This window comes from Daldinia decipiens (genome assembly GCF_022478715.1).
Source record: "Daldinia decipiens strain CBS 113046 unplaced genomic scaffold F4813scaffold_53, whole genome shotgun sequence".
NCBI lineage: Eukaryota > Fungi > Ascomycota > Sordariomycetes > Xylariales > Hypoxylaceae > Daldinia > Daldinia decipiens.
In genome coordinates, this window is record NW_026054596.1 from 153,409 (window position 1) to 172,364 (window position 18,956).

Below are 18,956 nucleotides of genomic sequence, written 5' to 3' on the forward strand. Positions count from 1 at the left end.
CCCTAGTAATGTCTAGAATTGTCTCTTACCTCTGGCGTCTGAAGTTCGTCTGAAAAATCATACGTGTATGCTAACAATTCTCAACTACGACCAATGACGCGGAAAGGGTCTTCTTATATACTTAAGCGGCATATGCGTCGTATGTTGCAGTGTGATAATATCAATAATGTTGTCATTACTATTTATCTGGGCTGTTACGTCATGTCGAAAGATGAAGGGTAAAACTGAAACCACAAAGTGTGATAGAGGTTGTCTACTTATTGTCGACCGGGGTTGATGAAACGCAATAACCACAGCATCGCAAAAATCTAGCTATTCATTTCTTCTATTGGTGCACTGGTTACAACTTGATGGACCGGTTTAGCCAATAGGACTTCGGATTATGATCTCTTGATCTTGCAATTGCGGGATATCGGGGTTCTATCCCTTCATGTTACTAGGAACTACACCAGCTCCCATCCGCATAATGTCCCATGTTCGTGCTTTTCTTGGTATCACATGCCGTGAGCCAAGATAATGTTTTTAGCCGACCCTCAAACAAGAAGGTATTGAGAGATATTTTGAGACCAGTACAGTCGAGAACGAAAGCGAGTCGAGATGAATGATTGAAAAAAGCTCATAGGATCTCAATGCCTAAATTTTCACGATATTGGGGTCGTAGGGACACTATATTCTTAAGCTCCTCAAGGAGGTTCTCGTATTTTCGCTCCAATCCCCAATATCCCCTCCTTTCCCCATGATCATGGGTTAGGGAGGCATAATCCAGGGGCTCGTCATAGTAAGCAACATTTTGCGTGCAATGCTGCGAACTTATTCGAACTAGTTATGGAGAGAAGATTTGGTTTATTATGTATCAGAGAGCGCTAGCGACTATCAATGCAAATCATCGAGTTGAGTTTACATACTTATCTGACTCTTCTTTACTTGTAGTATATTGTTACGACGTCAAAATGCCGAATTTAAAGTCGCATGTTACGATTCTTCATCGACGGAGGAAGAGTATTATGCCTAGATAAAAAGCTTGGCCTTCTGTGCCGCTGAATGGGGGAGGCTTCGCACGATACCTCGTAGTCTCATCCTATTTACATATTTACTCCTCTGAAAATCGAAAGGCGTTCCGTGATGGAAGCAGAGCTATAGCTAAAACTTCTGGGCATGAACTCATTAAGGACCTAGATAACGGTGGCGGTGAAAATCCCACGATCCCGTGTCTACTATGATGTTTTGCTCCATGGTCTTTTAATACTTTGGCTCAAAATATAAACTAGACTGTCCGATGCTTTGATTTAGTCCGGGTAATTGTTATGACCACCTACCTATGTATGCTGATGCGTTGATGACAAACAAATGTCGAGCATAAGGGTTTCGTACAATGTTTGAGTGTGATGAGATTAATAGCTTAGTCTGGCAACGCATTCGCCTATTTAGGGGGTGAGTGTTGGAATTGGAGCGCCTACTGAGTCTCGATTGTTCCTTGGCATTGATGAAGGGCCCCTGAACTAGACCCTTTCATAACCCCTTCTAGCCTTGAAGTTAAAGTAGCTCATAATAGACTCGAGCCGCATTAGGTACAGCTAAATTTTATATGCGTCTACGCTGTAATGAATGCGATAATACAGATCTTAAAACTGAGTAACTATGTAGGAGCTATGTAATTATTATCTCCATTGTATATCGCCTACGAACTTTACTAGAACATCTTTAGGGGGTATCGCGCCGGGCGAAGGGTACCCTACCCTAGCTCCCCGTTGGTATCCTTGCCTCATATCTGCAGGGCAGGGTGGCACTCAGTCGCCATTCTCATCTGTCATTGGTGCAACGGCAGCTTGAAACGGACGCTACAGGACAACCACACCACCACCGTGCGATATCAAGAGGCCCCTTGGGCATAAAATATGCTAAGGGGTTTCCTCGTAGCTGATATTTCTTCCAGTAGATACGCAGGATAATGCTTTAATTACCGCGAATATCCACATTAGAAACGTCTTGGCCCGAGATCTGGCACAAGGGTCGAAACGTGGAAGGATTAGTACGAGCCGGCAGATCGTAAGCGATCAGTGCATCTGGAGTACATACCTATGAGCGCCTTATGTTCACATCCCTCGTGGAAGATCATATACCTGTACGCCACTTCAGCCACTGTCGGCTCGAGCCGAATTGCCCATCTTAAGTGTTCCTTTAGGCAGCGGATCATATATCGCGAATACTTGCTTAAAAGTTATAGCAATATTGTGTTAACTTAACCCCCTACTTACACCGTATTTTCATAATTCATAGGCATGTTATATAAATATTATTTGCGCGGCGACTCATTTCGCTTTAAAATTCGATGTGGATTTTATCTCTATAAAGCTTTATCGTCCGTATTGGCTGGGTAGGTATTCATTCCTATTCGCTGCTTGCGAGACGTCTTCGTCAGTACCCACTGCCCTACGTAAAATGCAGTATTGTACAACAGGGATTCGCGAACATGTACATACATCTCCACTTAGACGTTTATGGAATTATTTTCAGGACTTAGCTCGAATAATAAGAAATTTAAACCCTGGACAGGACGCCTCCTTTACCAGACCTTGTCGAGACATTTCTCCCAGGGCAACTGAGGACATCGCGAATATTCTAGTGGCGCGCTTGAAGCTTGGGGGTCACTTAACATGCCCACTCGCGAGATGAGGTAGACTCGAAACGGCTCTCCGCCGTCACTTAACCACGGTACGTACCTAACAAGGCAAAGGCTTGCCCTAGCAAAGAAAGAATCCATGTCCAAGGGAGGCTCCTTTAGCTGCTTGAAACCCACATGCTTGACACAAATCGTGTTGGATATCGGTTCGCGCTGGTTGTCTAGGGGTTTCTGTACAAAGTACTCGGCAAGACAAGTCGGTGCTAGCCCAGCTCGGGTGCAATGCCCAGCCTGCGTAGATCGAACAAGATCTCCGTTACTTATTATGTATATATGCCAGCACCGCTCACCACGGATCGTCGTCTTCCATGTTCTTGAGCAGGCCGGTTTCCCTTTCTTACCTACGTTATTCTATTCGCAGCTGACGATCCCGTGGATCTGTTTATTCTTAATTCACTCATTCTTGTGCCTTATCATTCACTTATCGGCCCGGTGCTGTCCATATCCTATTTCAAGATGCCGTCCATTTCATCAACTATCTTTTCTCTTGCGTCCCTGTTGGCTGTTGCCCAGGCTCACGGTGTTATCTTAGGGGCACAGGGTATTGCGGGCTCGCCTGAAAGTGTCGGTTTTAAGGTTGAACCCGAACTAGCGAGGAATTGCACGTCCATCAGCCCTTGCCAACAGGACACAACAATTATTCGAGATGCAGAGATCGCCGCCAACGTAGTGAACGAATGCGGACGAACAGAACTATCGGGCAACATCGATATCGGAGAGAACACGGAGAATGCCCTTGCTGCTGGCGCCGTTACTCAAGTCAAGTCTGGATCTCAAGTCAAGGTTACCATCCACCAAGTTAACGCTGATGGTGCCGGTCCTTACGCCTGCGACCTGGTATGTTTCCTATCAATCTTATAACATCTTGATCTTGATCTAACTTGTATAATAGGTCGAGGCTGGCAACAACGGTGTCATCTCTCAGAACCTGACAGTTGAGAACAACGTTCCCGGTGTCAACGGTTTCTCCCAGGCCAAGACCCAGCAGTTCGAGATCACCGTGAACATGCCTGACAATTTCACTTGCAGCGGATGTAAGTTTATGCCTACAAATTTATGGAAAACTCTCCATATTCTAACAACTGTTCTCTAGCTTCCGCTGGTAACGTCTGTACCGTTCGTTGCCGAAACAACGCTCTTGCTGGTCCTTTCGGTGGATGCTTCCCCGTTCAGCAGGTCGATGTGGAGCCCAGCCAGAACACTGCGGCCAAGGTTTCCACAGGAATTTCTCTTGAAAAGGTCTTCAAGCAGGTTTCCAATGACCAGGCTGATCTTCCCGCTGCCGTCGCCGCTATTCAAGATGCAGGCACCGATGAGGCATTGAAGAACGCCGCTGCTGTTAGCGAGCTTCTGAAGCAAACTGTTACCAGTTTGCCCGCTTCTTTCCAGTCCCTCGATATTGTCACGGGACAAGCCGCGGCCACCACCGCCCCTGATGCTTCAGTTACCGCTACCAGTGCTGCTGCGAGTGCTACTGCCACCGGTGGAAGCGGACGCAACGGCAACGGCCGTGGTAACAAGGGAAACAACGGCAATGCCAATGCTAATGCTGGTGCCAATGCCGGTGCTAACAACGCCAACGCTGGTACCAATAATGCTAATGCTGGAAACGGCCGAGGCAACAACGGCTTCGGTAACCGACGCAGAGCTATCTTCCGTGCATAGACGGAACATGTAGCGCAGTGATGTTTATTTCTCTATGAGCTCGGAGGTGGTGACGAAAGGCTGCGCCTGTTAGCGATTTACTTAGGAGTTGGGAGAAATAGGATAAAGGATTGATAGGGCACCTTCGACTGTACCAAGATTTATCTGTACATATATCTAACGTAGACTCCTGAACCACAAATTCATAAGCCGTGATGGGCATGTTAATAGTGCGCAATATTGGATACAATTGACTTAATGTTTGCACAATCTCGATGGTATAATGTTGGCTCCCGTAAATGTAAGAATGGATGTGGCTAGGAGCTAGATACCGGAGTTAACGTATTTCCAAGCCAATAGGAGTCCATGGTGGCTTTCCTAATCCCATACTTGTACGGCCAAACATCCCGGATAGTAGCTCAATGACATACACCTGCAGATGGATTTGCTAGCTGTGCCTGTTTGCACTATAGTAACATGGTCAATGGCGTGGCTAGATGCTTTTTCAGACCGGCTGCTTGGTAATCGTTCACGAGCTTCGCTATATTACTTCTCAACTCGGCAGTCATTTAACTCCGAGAGAGTTAGGTAAACCCGAACCGAGACGATGGCGATAGTCCGAACGAGCGAAGAATATAAATTATGATTGTTCATCATCGTCACCTATGGAAGTATGAAATAAGCGGATAGATATATCAATCCTTGCGACATTTACTATCAGCGCGGTTAATATAAACCGTTGTATATTCGTCTTTGCCCTCCCCCTTTCAACTCTACTTACGGATCTATAACACTATATACCTACCTTAAAATACCCACATAAAGGAAATAGACACTCATAATGGCAACGCACCTCGCAGCTTTCGTTACCGGAAAGGGCCAGCCGCTCGAAGTCCAGGAGAAGCAGACGCCTAAACCCGGGCCTGATGAGCTTCTCCTCGACGTGAAGGCGATCGCGCTGAATCCCATCGACTGGAAGATGCGCGACTTAGGCTTCTTCATCACCAAATATCCCGTCGTCGTTGGTTCGGATATTAGCGGTGTAGTCCTCGAAGCTGGCTCCAACGTATCTTCCACCTTCAAGCCCGGAACTCGTGTCGCGGCTTTTGCGCCGACCGTCTTCGTTCAGGGAGCTCCTGACTACGGGGCCTTTCAGCAGCGGCCTATTATTCCTGCGCAAAATGCTACTCCAATTCCTGACTACCTCTCGTTCAACGAAGCTGCTATCCTTCCTATGGCTGTCGCCACAACATGGTCTGGATGGGAAACCATTGGTGTTTCCCGCAATACCTCCTACTCGCCCAGTGACAAGCAAGGACTCCTGGTCTGGGGCGCTGCTGTAAGTAGATCTCTGAATCTCTTTATCTTAGGGTGAAAGTTTCAGGATGCACCATACGGCCCCTAACAGTCCTCTAAAATGTCGAGCTAGTAAAAGTACTAATACCAAATGCTATAGTCCAGCGTCGGTAGCGTAGTAGTGCAAAGTGCTAAGTTACTCGGCTTCACCGTGTACGCCACCGCGAGCTCAAAGCACCACGCATACATCAAATCGCTGGGCGCATCCAAAGTCTTCGACTACAAGGACCCCGGCGTAGAAGACGCCATAATCAAGGCAGCCAAAGAAGACGGTCTCACATTCCAGTACGGCTACGATGCCGCGGGCGCTATACCATCCTGCCATACCATCCTGAAGGCGTTAAAGGGAAGTGGTCCAGCTCATCTGGCCTCTGCACCTCGTCTGAGCCCAGACGGACCTACTACGGACGATGTCGAGACCAAGTTCGTTGCTGCTTCGCCTGACGATAAGGTGCGACATGAGCAGTTCTCGTTCTGGTTTAATACTTGGCTGAAGGAGAGGTTGGAGAAGCGTGAAATCGTCCCGAGCCCCAAGATCCAAGTACTCGAGGGAGGTCTACACGGTATTAACAAGGGTCTTGAAATTTTGAAAGCGGGAGTTAGCGGCATTAAGCTAGTCCTCGAGCTGTAATGGATGAGCACAATATAATTTACGCGACATCTTTAACCTAGGTTAGTGGAAGATGTAATAGTAAATATCACATCAATTATTGCTCTAAATTTAGAAGGCCTAGTCCAAGATAATCCCCCCCAACCCCTCGACCCTTGATGGCCTTTCCTCCTCATACCTCATTATCATACGAAGAGGAACACATAAAGCTACATCTTACCAATACATCCAATATGGCACAATATGCTAGCATTCGGCTTGTAAACTCTCTTAAATCTGCATGTCCAATCGCAAGGCCAATTTCAACCCCCACCAGAGAGTAGCCCCTATAGTAATGACATTCAGATGAATGCTCATCGCATGATTACGCGAAAACGTCTTGTTTAACGCTCTCATATCGTCGCTAACCTCAGTCGGGTCATTCGATTTCCTCCCATCCCGTGTTTCTGTGTCTCGATTAGCGATTGCCATGCTCCTATTTCAGCGCTCAATAAATAGATACACACCTTGATGAATCCGATCAATCATAACCCGTCGCGTCCGGGGCCCATACAGCATCAGATTAAAGAGCGCCGTGACCCCCGCAATAGCAAATGGTATCCAATTGCCCTTGCTCGACTGCAGCGTCAGCGGCCCGTACGGAGGGACCGTCGCTGCTGTCAATAGGAGAAGCAAGGTCTGCCCCCGGAAGTAAAGGGGGAAGATGCGCTTTTGGAGCGTGGTGAAAGCGGATCGGGGTAACTCTTGGTAACACACTTTCGTCATTACGAATGACTGGTATAGTTCCATACCGAGGAGCGTGGAGTAAGATAGAAGATGGATGGGTGCCAAGACGCTGGCCGGAGACAAAGCTGACTGTAAGAAAGCCATTGGAGGCATGATTTATCGATGAGTGAGTTGCATCTGAAGAGTATAGGATCCATTGAGCGCTTTGGGGTATGTTTATAATAAAAATCTTATTTGGTAGTTGCTAATTGTTCGCAACGCTGGCCTGGCACGGAGGTTGCGTTTCGGTGCGCTCCCGCCGCTAAGCTTACGAAGCTCCGAAGGTGGTCGGAAAAGGATCCCAGCATACCAATGACAAGACCTGATGGCGCAGCCATTGGCAATACAAAAATGGTATAGACCGACGACTAAATAGCGAAAAGAATGGCGTGTCTCCGTTGACCCTCGTCCTTTTTCCTAGGCCACCGGGTGTTGATTTGTAATTACTCGCGGTGATTACGACTCATCGTATGTTAATTCCTCCTTCTATTAGCAGTGGTCTAATCCTCTATCTAAGCAATTCCGTTATTCGATTAGTTTTCAATCTATCACGAATATTTTGCATGGTCAGATTGCTATTGATATGTTGACGACGGCGTGCGCTATGAGATATGAGAGTCTAACAGACCCAGGTCTACGCAGACGCTGAACCACAAGCCTTCGATCTAGAAAGTCATCCTCATCTTCAAAACATCTTTTGTGATGATCTCGTACTTCTTGGAGAATAATTCGGCCATGTCCCACATCACACTAAGATATCTACCCGCTAGCCAGTCTTGTCTCCGGCTCGTTAAGAAGGTTATCGTATCACCACTTAAGGCGGGTGTGCATTTAAGCCAAGCTTGTTGTTCTTAGATTCAGCAAAGATATTCGACTATTACGGAAGACAACATACCTTGTGTTGCTTCTGGTAACGCCCGAGTCAGATCCGTAACGACTCTATTTATGCGAACAGTCAATTAACCTACAACTAGATGGTTAGTGGGAGCTCTCTTTACGTACCCTCCTGGATGTATTGAATAGGTAAGTAGGCCCTATAATAATATCAGATGACTATGTAACTATATATTTTAAGGGAAATGCATGGCCCAGCTCACCTGATTTGCGTACTCTGCCATGAGATACTCGGTGAGCCTCAGAAGAGCAAACTTGCTGAGCTGATAACCACTTCCGCCTGTATGGAAATGATGGACTCCAGTTGAAGACATGTTAATAATAGTCTTGTCCCCGCCCCTTAGCATCAGGGGTAGAAAAGCCTTCGCGACAAGGTAGTTTCCGCGAACGTTAACTTCGAAATTCCGCCACCATCCTTCCTCGTCTCCGTCTAAGATCTTGTCGTACTTGGACAGATATCCTGCGTTGCCAATTAAGATGTCGAGTCGGCCCCATTGCCCTTCTAAGACGCGAGCAGCGTTAGCCACACTCGTTGGATCGGTGACGAATCGGTGACATCTAACCGCAGGACGGTTACTACCGGTTTCGCTCTTCCGGCACCCGTCGCGCTTTTCTCAATCTCTGCTACAACTTCCGGGACTTCTGAGCGGGATGTGATGGCGATGTGCGATGCACCTGCTCTAGCATACGATAAAGCGATGCCTTTTCCAATTCCCTTGTTCCCCCCAGTCACTAGAATGGCCTTTCCGGTGCAACTAGACCCTTTAACAGGGTCAATGTAGTCGTACGTGTCATAATGATTGGTACAATAGTCGGCGCCCCAGTTGGGTGCCACTGGCGGATAACTTGCTCCTGCAAGCTGCTCGCGCAGCGCTTGTCCCGCCATCTTGCTAGACAGATAGAGAAGTCCGTACTGGGAGCGAAGAAATATCCGTACTAAAGGGGAACCGGGATTTTTGTTTTGAACAAAGAATTTAAGTTGCTATACTAGGTACATATGTAGTGCAGCTCGAGAGCAGTGAGAAGTACGAAGTACGAAAGTCGGAATTTCTAATGCTTTTCTCACGTAATTCGTAAGAACTAAGGTGCGTTGGTATATGCAAACTTATCAGCTGGCCCCGTAATGTATCTAAATCGACGAGGATCATGGTTCATTGGTGGCTTTCCTCCTAAAAAGGGTATAAATCGTCATATCATACCATATAAATTAAACCTAAAATATTATGGGTGGCGTTTACGAGAAATTGAAGACCAATAGATAGGTAGCTACGTGTACAGTGTTCTTCTAAATTTGATTGACTAGGCCTTCTTAGAGTCGTGATTTGAGAAATAAATGTACCTGAGCCATCTCGCACCCGAGGACACAGAACAAAGTATGCGCAGCTGAAGATCATTACCGACCTTTGAGAAACGCGATGTCAAATAACATAATAACATATTATGACTTACCTATACTCACTTGAATGGATCTTTATTTTACATATCTTTAGGTAATTTTATTACTCGCCCCTCCTTTTTTTTCATCACTAATATAAGTTATTCTTCTACAGGTTTAGATGCACTCATATTATAATCCTAATTGTCGCGTTGATCACTAATACAACTAGGGGGTCAGAAGGGGTTTCATAGATATTCATCTTCCCAAACCTAACAATATCACTTCATCTAAACTTTCACATATCTTTGGCTAGATTTGCTAGGATGAGTACCTACTTACTCCCTCTGATAGTAACTAGCGGAATCGGCAGAGCATCCTCACTGCGTTAGTATTACCAAACAGGCGTTAATATCTTCAAGTATAACAGTAATAATGATTGACTATTTAGGAGGTTAGCTTACAGCTAGCTCCCTGAAAGAGTGTAGAATCTGCCCCGTATATGAGCCTTGCAGTTATCCCTAACAGTTTACATATATTGCCAAAGAAACTATGTTAGCCCAAGGTAGAACTCGGGCATGGATTTCTAATAATAACTTCAACGCTTCTCCGCCTAGCCTCGCCTTAAGTTTACTGAAAGTGAATCTCCACCCCATATCAAGCATCCTTTAGCAACTGGAACGGTGGATCATTTGCTCGCATTGCGCCAGGCATCCTCGAACTTCCTAATTGCTTCCTTTGCCTTATCATCGTGTCCTTTTTCGTTCTCTCCCCCTTCCTTGGGCGGGACTAATCGGGAGAGTCTTTCGGCCACAGTTGGCTCAGCACGAAGGAACTCTTGCAGCATAGAGTGCTGGTAGTGGTTTTGTTTACTAAAGCTAGGTCAACGTCTAGGTTAGAGCCAACTACAACAAGCAATATGTACCTGCTGGAGTCTCCCGAGACCTGAGTGCCTTGGTTCTTTGAAGACGGCATAACTCTGAGATTTCAGTATTGTAACTTAGATAAAACGTTGTAGAGCTCTTAATTTGACGGGTGTCTGGTAAGAGATGTTATAGAGGAAACAAAGGTGATGGTCTAGTTAGAACCTCAAAAACCATCGTTCTTGTCGATGCATTTATATATTAAATCTAACCTGTCTCTTAGAGACGTATATTGTAGAGAACCTCTTCATGGAATTACATCCGGTTAACATAACCTGAACTCTTAACCTGTGCTCAGGTTGTGTCATCTCGACTATTTCACAACTAGTCATCGCCTCACTGGCTAATTTACATATGTGATGAGCCATATCATGAAATATACCGTGAACACCTAATGCTGCGACATAACCTGATGGTTAAAAACTGACAGGCTCCTATTGGATAGCCTTCAGAGGTTGGAGTATATGGTACTATCACACGGCTTCCACATCCATATGAACATTATTATTCCGTCGCTGAGATAGATGTACCTAACCTAGGTATATTCCGCCTTTTTAACGCACCCCCTGAAATGATAGGAACCTTCCACCGAAAATAGAAGGAGGGAAATAAAGAAAGGCTGTGCGAGCTACTCCAAGCTTGTTGGTGCATTTTATCGATTTCTAGGCACCCTGTGTAACTGATTTGCTTCGCCCATTTGTTATACTCATTTATCATCCCTACCCAAGTCTTACGGGGCCTGCTTACCGAGATTCACCCAACACCTGGCGTTGGCAAAACCTGATAGCCCAAACCTGATGCGACCTCCAATACCTGACCCAATGGAAATTCGTGTCATTGAGGCTTGGCACTTGTACTACCGTAGGACTTCAAGCCGAAGCCCGACTAATACCGACAGCCTCACTTTCTGGCTTGATATCGGGTTTCGTATACATAAGATGGTGTCGTATCCAAATTAGATGCACGAGATATTTTCTACTCTGATCTCTATAGTCTAATTTACGATGCCTATCTCACCAGAAACTCGACGAATCACGGATAGAGAATGGGAGGACCACAAGCTCCGTATATGCGAACTGTATATTGATCTCGGACGTAAGCTTGAGGGGAACGATGGTGTTATCGAGACGATGGCGAAAGAAGGCTTCACCGCCACGTAAGTGTCTTTTGATATCAAGTTTAATTGTCTACCATCTAAGGAATTGAATAATTCGATTAATGCCTCTCAAGGGTTCCACAATATGAGCACAGGTTCCGAAAATGGAGGGTTCGCAAAAACATAAAGCGAGCTGAATGGGAAAGAATTATCAATGAAACACGACAAGGAGGAGAAATAACCCATATTGACCGGACAATCTCGAGACCCCAGCTCCAGAGAGCCCGGCGTCGCTATATACCCAGAGTGCACAGGGGAAAAGAATCAGGTTCGTGATATTCTTGATAATTAACATAGCCCTTTGCGGACTAACTTAAATGGCATCGGTCTAGTTTCACGTAACTATGATGATACAACTCGGGTTGAAGTTGGACATATGTCTGAGTTGGAATCTCAGAGGAGCATACTATCCGCTGAAATTGACGTTAATACGACCACTACTATGGCGGTTGGCGCAGAGATCAACGGCGTCGTGTCGAGCCAGAATATGCAGGACTTTACATTATCTAATGAATACTCCAATACTATCAACTACGATGCGGACATGATAGATTCTCTCAATTTCAATGATCCCTTCCTCGAATCAGTCGCTTTCGACCCCTTTCAAATAAATATGCGCGATCGGCATTACTGGTTACCGCCGTTACCTTCCACTCAGCTTGTAGCTATGTTTATTAAAGGTAAGTCGAGACTGAATAAATTGTATATGGATTGGTCATCTATTAATTCAAGCTAACCCTACCTCCTTTGGCAGGCGTCTATAACAAATGGCTTACGATTCCCCGACCCGGTGCCCTGACGAAAACTAGCGATTCCAATTTTCTCTGGAAATTCATGAACGCTGTCACCAAACCAGTTTTAACTTCCAGAAGCTTGACGAGTCCCCCGGCTCTCGCTAACTTTTCCTCGCTGGAAGTCTTCGCCGGAGAGGAATGGAGTCAATTTGATAGGCTACCGGATGATGTAGCTCTTGAGGCTCGTTTTGACGGCAGACTAATTGCGTCAATCATTAATGGATTCGTAGGGCTTGAAAGTATACCAGCCGAAGGCGTTCTAAAGTTCTTGAATAGACACTATGCTATGCAGTTAATGGTGATCGAGTTTTTGAACGCTCAATTGAGTCCCGTGGCCAAATCATTCGCCGAGAAGCTTTTCCCAGTATATTTACGAACGGATAATACCGAGGCTATCAAGTACTTGCTTAGCACCAGACTGGTCGTTATAGATGAAGCTGTGTGTCATTATCGGGGCGAAAGACATACGCCACTTGAAATTGCTGCAATCTACCAATCGTTCGAAGTCCTAAGATTTCTCATTAGCGAAGGGGCCGACTTCAACAAATCCTTTCCAAGGTACTATCATTCCAATGCATTACACTTGCTAATCCAAAACTTGAATGGTCGCCGATCGACACTCGACGATAAATTTCTGAATTTAGTCGACGCTTTCTTGGAGGCTGGAGCCACCATATCGATAGATACTATCCGGGAGGCACTTCAATCTGTTGATCTACGACTCTCAATTCATCTCATTGAGAACGTTGCTTCCCAAGCACCCCAAAAGCTCGTTTCGCACAAGGACCTGCTCGGAGATATCGTAAAATCCTTTGGGAAAGAGTATGCGACGAGCATCATTGAGCTTATCATAAATAATTGCCAAGAACTAGGCAAAGCTGGATACTTGTCTAAATTTCATCTACACGTCGCCGATGCCTTAAACGAGGCTGCGAAGCGTGCGTATGACAAGCTGGTGGCAATCCTGCTTCCATATGCGTCAATTCCGGGTAGAAATAAACTATCCATCACGGTAGAAGAGGCCGGGAATCCGAATCCAAGCCCAGATAAAGATCTTGGCTTAGATAGGAATACGGAAGACAGCGAGATCTTCATCTCCGCTCTCAGGTCTGGGGACCAAAATTGCCTTCGCTCCTTAGAGGAAAGGGGCGTCCTCAATTCTCTCCAAGGCTACAGGATCGGTCAAGCGCTCACGGCGGCTCTCAAAGCGGGAAACTTAGGATACGCGACCAAAACATTAGATCTCGACCCCGACTTCGAATTTGTTGAAGTCAGGGATTATAGCCCAGATGATAGTCGGCTTTTCGACGTAGCCGATGCTATGGATGCTGCTTTGGCTCATGATTTCAATGATATTGCTGAGAAGCTCCTTGCTGTTGGTGTCACAACCCGACCTCTGTGTTTTCAGGTCTCACATCCGGCTCCGTTACTATACGTCGCGGTAGTAAGAAAGAGGCCAGACTTTGTGAGAAATATCATAGAATCCGGCTGCGATCCCGATATATTCGACGGACTTCAAAAGAAAGAATGGCCGATTCTAGAAGCGGCCATAGAATACAACGAGGACTCAGTCATTGACGATATTTGGAGAGCTTGTAAAGCTTGTTGCGGTCCAATTGACCCTACATATCGCACCTTGAAACTCGCATTGGAGAAAGGACGTGTAGACTTGTTCTTAGATATTGCCAAGTATAGTCCACAAGGGCACAATATCGGGAAAGACCGAGCATTACGAGTTGCGGTAGAGTGTGAAAATGAATCAGTGCTTGACGAACTAATTTCCCTAGGTGCCAAGGCTGACAATGACACCGTCCTAAAGGAAGCGATAGATAATCATTCTTCGATGGTTACGCCACTCCTGGATAGATTTTGGAAAGCCTACCCACAAGGCCGTGCTGGATATGGTTCGGGCATCGTCTGGGAAGCACTTCATAACTACTCAAAGTCACCCAAGTTTTTTGACCAGGTATTTGCTTGGGATCTTGTAAGGTTGAATGTCAACTACCAAGCAATCCCAGGTAACCGAACTCTGTTATACGGTGCAATTGGAACAGAGAATTCTGGTATTGTTAAAAGGTTTATTGATGCTGGTAGCGACGTCAATAGCGTCATTCATGATTATCTGTACTCGAATTCTGGTTATGTCAGGGCCACTCCACTTTTGACTGCTATCGAGATTGGAATCGCAGAAATGGTTCAGCTCCTCATTGATAATGGTGCGGATGTTAACAGGCCAGCGATGTCCGGTTTACGATGGACTCCTCTCCAGAAAGCTGCTGAGATGAACAACCTCCCCATTGTTCGTTTGCTACTCAAGAATGGCGCTAGAGTCAACGACAAACCTTCAATGTTTGATGGGGGTACGGCGCTGCAATTCGCAGCTATCCAGGGCAACTCCGAGATGGCAACGACTCTCATAGAGCATGGGGCCGAGTATAATATACCCCCGCCTTTTGGATGTCGCGGACGTTGGCCTCTGGAGGGTGCGGCCGAGAACGGCCGTCTTGATATGATAGAGCTTCTCTGGAATGGTCCTTGGGACCCCTTCGACGATAAACAATGTCAAAATGCTATGCGGCTTGCAGAAAGGAACGGACATTTCGGCTGCAAGGAGAAGATAAAAGAGTTGATGGGGAGATCCTCATATTGCAACAACATTTCCTTTCCTGCAATTTCTTGGCCCACATGAATACTGCAGTAAGCTTTGAAAACTGCGTACTTAGTGTTAGGATCTTGAAGCTTGCTCTTGAACATGGTGCAGACGCCAACGTTGCTAAACAGGCATGCTACAGCGCTACGGTGTTCGAGTTGACTATGAAAATGGATGATGGCTGATCAAGGTCATCTTACAGAGAGAAAGGCGCAACTAGCCTTCAATCAGACGAGTCCACGCTCGCCTTTCTCTCCATAGTGACAAAAGGGATAAATGGGATCGCCTCTTCTTTCGTAGCGAGCCTGAAAAGTGTCCCTGAGACGGGCACTGCTCTGATGTGGACAGCTTTAGCCCTCCAGCTCGACATCATAGTCTTCTTGGTCCTTGCTGGATCCTTCTACCTGCGCTGCGCGCGGGCTGGCATTGCGGGGGCGAAGGGTATTCGGTACACCGTGGCTCCAAGCCCAAGGATAATATGTCTCAAGAGACTGATGCAAGTGAAGATGGGGAGCGGCCTGTGAGTTGGTGTAGAAACCCGCCGTTCTTCTTCTTCTTTTCTTCTTTTTTTATGCATTCTCTAGCATTAACGCACTGTTGGGAAGTAGATGATAAATTGTTTTCCAACTACCCCTATTATAGACATATTAGGCGACCCCTGGAGGAACTGACCTAGTACCTATGGGATACTAGGTTCAGTCATCGAAGCTCTTTGAATGAAGTCGAAAATGCCGAGGATCATATGTATAGCGATACATAGGCTAAGTTAATGACTAATATAATAATGTTAAATTATGGTTATATTCCGAGTCGATAGAACTCATTGTGGGGGGTAGATAAAAAACGACGAAAAGGTATTAGAGGTCCAATATGTCTCGGTTTTCATCGTTCCTATTTGTCGTCTCTTTCAACTACGCTCCTCTTTGGGTAGCCACCTATCCCCTGTATATGATGATCTTGACCATGAAGAGAGAGCGATTGGAACCTTATGCGAGATAAGGTGATGCTCCACTGTTATACGAAGAGATATAACGCAGGTACTGTCGAATAAACAGCCCTCTGAGTATTCCGTAGTGATAAGCTGTAGATGCAAGCCATCATCACTGTTAAGAAGATTAAATTCCCGCTAGACACGACCGGCCAAACCGGCACCTGCAACTCGGCATTTAGTCATGTAGGAAGCCGAATGTCTCGGCTCCGGGGGAGCATCTAATGATAAGCCTCATCGTTATCGCTTGGTCGTCGAGGACCCGGAATGCTACTAGATAAATACCTCCTGTTAAGGTTCATGGCTTTTGACAACTGTTTTCAGTATAGATAACTTATTTCACATATTTATGTAGTGATTGCTATTGTTATGTTTAACATCATGTTGCTATTGAATCTTGTCTTAATCGCTTTGTTGGGCGAGGCCCGGTCGATGGCCAGGAATGTGCATGCTTCCACCAGAGCCTTAGACTGCGTGAGCAACGCGGCTTCGACGAAGAATATGGGTGACTGTGGTAAAATAGCGCCGAAAGTCGTAATTATCAGCATGGTAAGTCTTGGAGTCCTTCCCCTATGATGACTTCCCCAGTACATTAGGTACCTAAGGTAGCTAAAATCGAATATGAAAACCACAGTTCACCCCAGAAGCAGAAATATGGTACACGAACTCGCCCAACAGTTCTCTCGGCAGCCTGCTCGCACATAACATCTCCGTGCCGGGGCTCTCTCCCCTATTCCCGCACGTGCACTGCAACGCCCTCGGGGAAGTATGCCAGCTCACAATGGGCGAGGCAGAAATCAACGCCGCAACATCCGCCACCGCATTCCTCTTCTCCAGCCTCTTCGACCTGAGCAAGACGTACTTCCTCATGGCCGGCATCGCCGGCATAAGCCCCAAGCTCGGCACGCTGGGCAGCGTCGCGCTGTCCAAGTTCTCCGTGCAAGTCGCGCTGCAGTACGAGTTTGATGCGCGCGAGATGCCCGCCAACTTCTCCACCGGGTACTTGTCGTACGGCGCCTACGCGCCGGACGAGTACCCCTCGGTTTTCTACGGCACCGAGGTCATGGAGGTGAACGAGAACCTCCGGGATGCCGCGGCTGGGCTCGCGCGCGCAGCACAGCTGGCTGATTCCGCGGAAAGCGCCAAGTATCGTGCCTTGTACGGTGCCAGCGGCGAGGTATATGCGGCTGCGACGGGGGGCCCTAGCATTATTAAGTGCGACTCGGCGACTAGCGATGTTTACTATTCTGGTACTATGCTAAGCGAGGCGTTTGAGAACACGACGAAGCTCTGGACGAACCAGAGCAGCATAACGTATTGTGTTTCAGCGCAGGAAGATACTGCGGTTTTGAATGCGTTGATGCGAGCTGCCGTCTGGGGTCTTGTTGACTTCTCGCGGGTCATTCTGATGAGAACTGGTGCGTACATAATTTACCCCTATCCTTTCTGTCGAGTGGAGAAGCTAACATGTTGAAGGTTCTAATTTCGACAGACCCCCACCATCAGTCAGTGCTTTTGCGCATCTCCGCATTCTAGACCAAAACGGCTTCGACATCGCGGTTAAGAACATTTACCTAGCAGGAGTTGAGATCGTAAAAGGTATTATAGCTGACTGGAACTCTTCATACGATGCTGGAATCAAGGCGACGAACTACATAGGGGATATCTTTGGCACGCTGGGCGGAGATCCTGACTTCGGCCCAGGGAGTATATTTGGCGGTGTGGGTTTTTCGACGGGGTCAAGTGTGGAAGTAGGTTTATCAAAGAGAGCGGTTTACACAGAGAGAAAGGGTAGGAAGGCTGGTGGGCGGGTGGAAATAAAACGCCGTACTTAATATTGAAACTTCGAAGACTACAATAGGGCAAATTTAATAACGTTTAATCTTTCCCACAACCCTAAATATTTTACCTCGTAATATATATATTATATTTTCAAAAATGGCTCCTACGCTGCCAATAAATCTTAAAACCCTTAAAAAGCACTATTTTTCTTATAAAAAGATAAGGATTACATCTTTATTTATAACAGATTTTTCGGTTAAAAAAATTAAAGCGTTAAAAAAGATCTTGTAATAAAGTATATATAAAATCAATTTTAAGTATAAGGTTTAAAAATTAAGTTTTTCGTGCCTTAATTATAAATGCCTTAAAAAGCTATTAAATTAAAATAAAAAATACTTAATAAAGCTTATTATATAAAACTTTTTTATTATAATTAATAAATTAATTATTAAAATTAAATTATAAATATATGTAAAAACTATTATTAATTAATTTAAGGTTTAAGGTATAATATATTAAAAAGCCTTTTAAAGGTTTAAATTAACATTATAATACGCTGAAAAACGTTTAAATTTTACTTTAACACATAAAAAAAAGCTTATTAAATATTAAAAACGTTAGGTTTTTTTAAATAAATCAATCGTAACTTATGATAAAAATAAACGTTAAACATAAGTTTTTTATTAATAAATAAATTAAAACCTATTTTTTATACTTTAATTTAACTTATATATAATTTAATTATTATAATATAATAAAGTAAAAATTTTTTAATAAAATATATATAATTAAAAGATAAATTAACGAAACATTTACAAATATTTTAAACTACGTTTAAGTAAGGAAAACGCATTTTTTTTATTAATTTATACGATAACTCCGATAAATAATATCGTGAAATTATATTTTTTATTATTTTAAAAATTTTATAAAAAATATTACTTTAAATTTATACGTTAAAGTTTATATTCGTTATAAATAATATTTTTATATATAAAATTTATTTAATTATAAATTAATTAAATAAATAAGTTTTAAATTATAAGATTACGTTAATAAATTAACTTTTATATTCATTTAATTTTAACCTTATTAAAAATCTTTAAAAATTATTAAAAAAAATTTATATTAAAAAATTTAAACTTTTAAATATGTTTAAAAACGTTATATTGTTAAATTTATTAATATTTATAATAAATAAGGTATAAGATAATGAACTGGTGCTGGTGTATCAGGTGACCTTAACCCTGATCATGTGATTATATTCTTAGTATAAGTACCATTTATGGTCGCACACACCCATTTTACATAGTATCATCCACTTTTAATACAAGTCATT

The 18,956-nt window shown here is 44.6% G+C and overlaps 7 protein-coding genes across 7 annotated transcripts; 4 read left to right on the top strand and 3 right to left on the bottom strand.

Moving 5' to 3' along the window:
• Positions 1 to 2,517: 2,517 nt before the first annotated feature.
• F4813DRAFT_400380 (uncharacterized protein) lies at positions 2,518 to 4,345 on the top strand (the record flags this gene model as incomplete). The annotated part of the gene is made up of 3 exons (XM_049248260.1): positions 2,518 to 3,517; positions 3,573 to 3,714; positions 3,774 to 4,345. Exons 1-3 carry the CDS (start codon positions 3,137 to 3,139, stop codon positions 4,343 to 4,345), a joined length of 1,095 nt encoding a protein of 364 aa, XP_049095099.1. The 5' UTR covers positions 2,518 to 3,136.
• Positions 4,346 to 4,763: 418 nt separating this feature from the next.
• F4813DRAFT_375942 (GroES-like protein) lies at positions 4,764 to 6,400 on the top strand. Its single transcript, XM_049245070.1, has 2 exons — positions 4,764 to 5,663; positions 5,781 to 6,400. The coding sequence occupies exons 1-2, from the start codon at positions 5,166 to 5,168 to the stop codon at positions 6,309 to 6,311; spliced, it is 1,029 nt and encodes a 342-aa protein (XP_049095100.1). The 5' UTR covers positions 4,764 to 5,165; the 3' UTR covers positions 6,312 to 6,400.
• Positions 6,382 to 7,410, bottom strand: F4813DRAFT_375943 (uncharacterized protein). The gene is made up of 2 exons (XM_049245071.1): positions 6,797 to 7,410; positions 6,382 to 6,736 (listed from the first exon to the last, which is right to left on the bottom strand). Exons 1-2 carry the CDS (start codon positions 7,167 to 7,169, stop codon positions 6,561 to 6,563), a joined length of 549 nt encoding a protein of 182 aa, XP_049095101.1. The 5' UTR covers positions 7,170 to 7,410; the 3' UTR covers positions 6,382 to 6,560.
• Positions 7,411 to 7,720: 310 nt separating this feature from the next.
• F4813DRAFT_383536 (NAD(P)-binding protein) lies at positions 7,721 to 8,835 on the bottom strand (the record flags this gene model as incomplete). Its single annotated transcript, XM_049245954.1, has 5 exons — positions 7,721 to 7,896; positions 7,951 to 7,994; positions 8,058 to 8,089; positions 8,153 to 8,477; positions 8,513 to 8,835. 5 exons carry the CDS (start codon positions 8,833 to 8,835, stop codon positions 7,721 to 7,723), a joined length of 900 nt encoding a protein of 299 aa, XP_049095102.1.
• A 504-nt stretch (positions 8,836 to 9,339) lies between these two features.
• On the bottom strand, positions 9,340 to 10,429 carry F4813DRAFT_375951 (uncharacterized protein). Its single transcript, XM_049245072.1, has 4 exons — positions 10,252 to 10,429; positions 9,776 to 10,198; positions 9,500 to 9,711; positions 9,340 to 9,439 (listed from the first exon to the last, which is right to left on the bottom strand). The coding sequence occupies exons 1-2, from the start codon at positions 10,297 to 10,299 to the stop codon at positions 10,013 to 10,015; spliced, it is 234 nt and encodes a 77-aa protein (XP_049095103.1). The 5' UTR covers positions 10,300 to 10,429; the 3' UTR covers positions 9,340 to 9,439; positions 9,500 to 9,711; positions 9,776 to 10,012.
• Positions 10,430 to 10,993: 564 nt separating this feature from the next.
• Positions 10,994 to 15,036, top strand: F4813DRAFT_282235 (uncharacterized protein). The gene is made up of 4 exons (XM_049240504.1): positions 10,994 to 11,403; positions 11,478 to 11,671; positions 11,736 to 12,083; positions 12,158 to 15,036. The coding sequence occupies exons 1-4, from the start codon at positions 11,252 to 11,254 to the stop codon at positions 14,884 to 14,886; spliced, it is 3,423 nt and encodes a 1,140-aa protein (XP_049095104.1). The 5' UTR covers positions 10,994 to 11,251; the 3' UTR covers positions 14,887 to 15,036.
• A 1,180-nt stretch (positions 15,037 to 16,216) lies between these two features.
• Positions 16,217 to 17,877, top strand: F4813DRAFT_383537 (putative purine nucleoside permease; the record flags this gene model as incomplete). Its single annotated transcript, XM_049245955.1, has 4 exons — positions 16,217 to 16,384; positions 16,470 to 17,253; positions 17,312 to 17,638; positions 17,837 to 17,877. The coding sequence occupies 4 exons, from the start codon at positions 16,217 to 16,219 to the stop codon at positions 17,875 to 17,877; spliced, it is 1,320 nt and encodes a 439-aa protein (XP_049095105.1).
• Between the last annotated feature and the right edge of the window lie 1,079 nt (positions 17,878 to 18,956).

What these genes read in the sequence shown, in the direction of transcription:
- F4813DRAFT_375942 (XM_049245070.1), top strand. Translation starts at nt 5,166, where the DNA reads ATGGCAACGCACCTCGCAGCTTTCGTTACCGGAAAGGGCCAGCCGCTC. An exon ending in TCCTGGTCTGGGGCGCTGCT is followed by an intron (nt 5,664 to 5,780) that starts GTAAGTAGATCT and finishes CAAATGCTATAG; the next exon opens with TCCAGCGTCGGTAGCGTAGT.
- F4813DRAFT_375943 (XM_049245071.1), bottom strand. Translation starts at nt 7,169, where the DNA reads ATGCCTCCAATGGCTTTCTTACAGTCAGCTTTGTCTCCGGCCAGCGTC. An exon ending in GATTGATCGGATTCATCAAG is followed by an intron (nt 6,737 to 6,796) that starts GTGTGTATCTAT and finishes ATCGAGACACAG; the next exon opens with AAACACGGGATGGGAGGAAA.
- F4813DRAFT_375951 (XM_049245072.1), bottom strand. Translation starts at nt 10,299, where the DNA reads ATGCCGTCTTCAAAGAACCAAGGCACTCAGGTCTCGGGAGACTCCAGC. An exon ending in AGGTCTCGGGAGACTCCAGC is followed by an intron (nt 10,199 to 10,251) that starts AGGTACATATTG and finishes TGACCTAGCTTT; the next exon opens with AGTAAACAAAACCACTACCA.
- F4813DRAFT_282235 (XM_049240504.1), top strand. Translation starts at nt 11,252, where the DNA reads ATGCCTATCTCACCAGAAACTCGACGAATCACGGATAGAGAATGGGAG. An exon ending in AAAGAAGGCTTCACCGCCAC is followed by an intron (nt 11,404 to 11,477) that starts GTAAGTGTCTTT and finishes ATGCCTCTCAAG; the next exon opens with GGTTCCACAATATGAGCACA. An exon ending in TGTAGCTATGTTTATTAAAG is followed by an intron (nt 12,084 to 12,157) that starts GTAAGTCGAGAC and finishes CTCCTTTGGCAG; the next exon opens with GCGTCTATAACAAATGGCTT.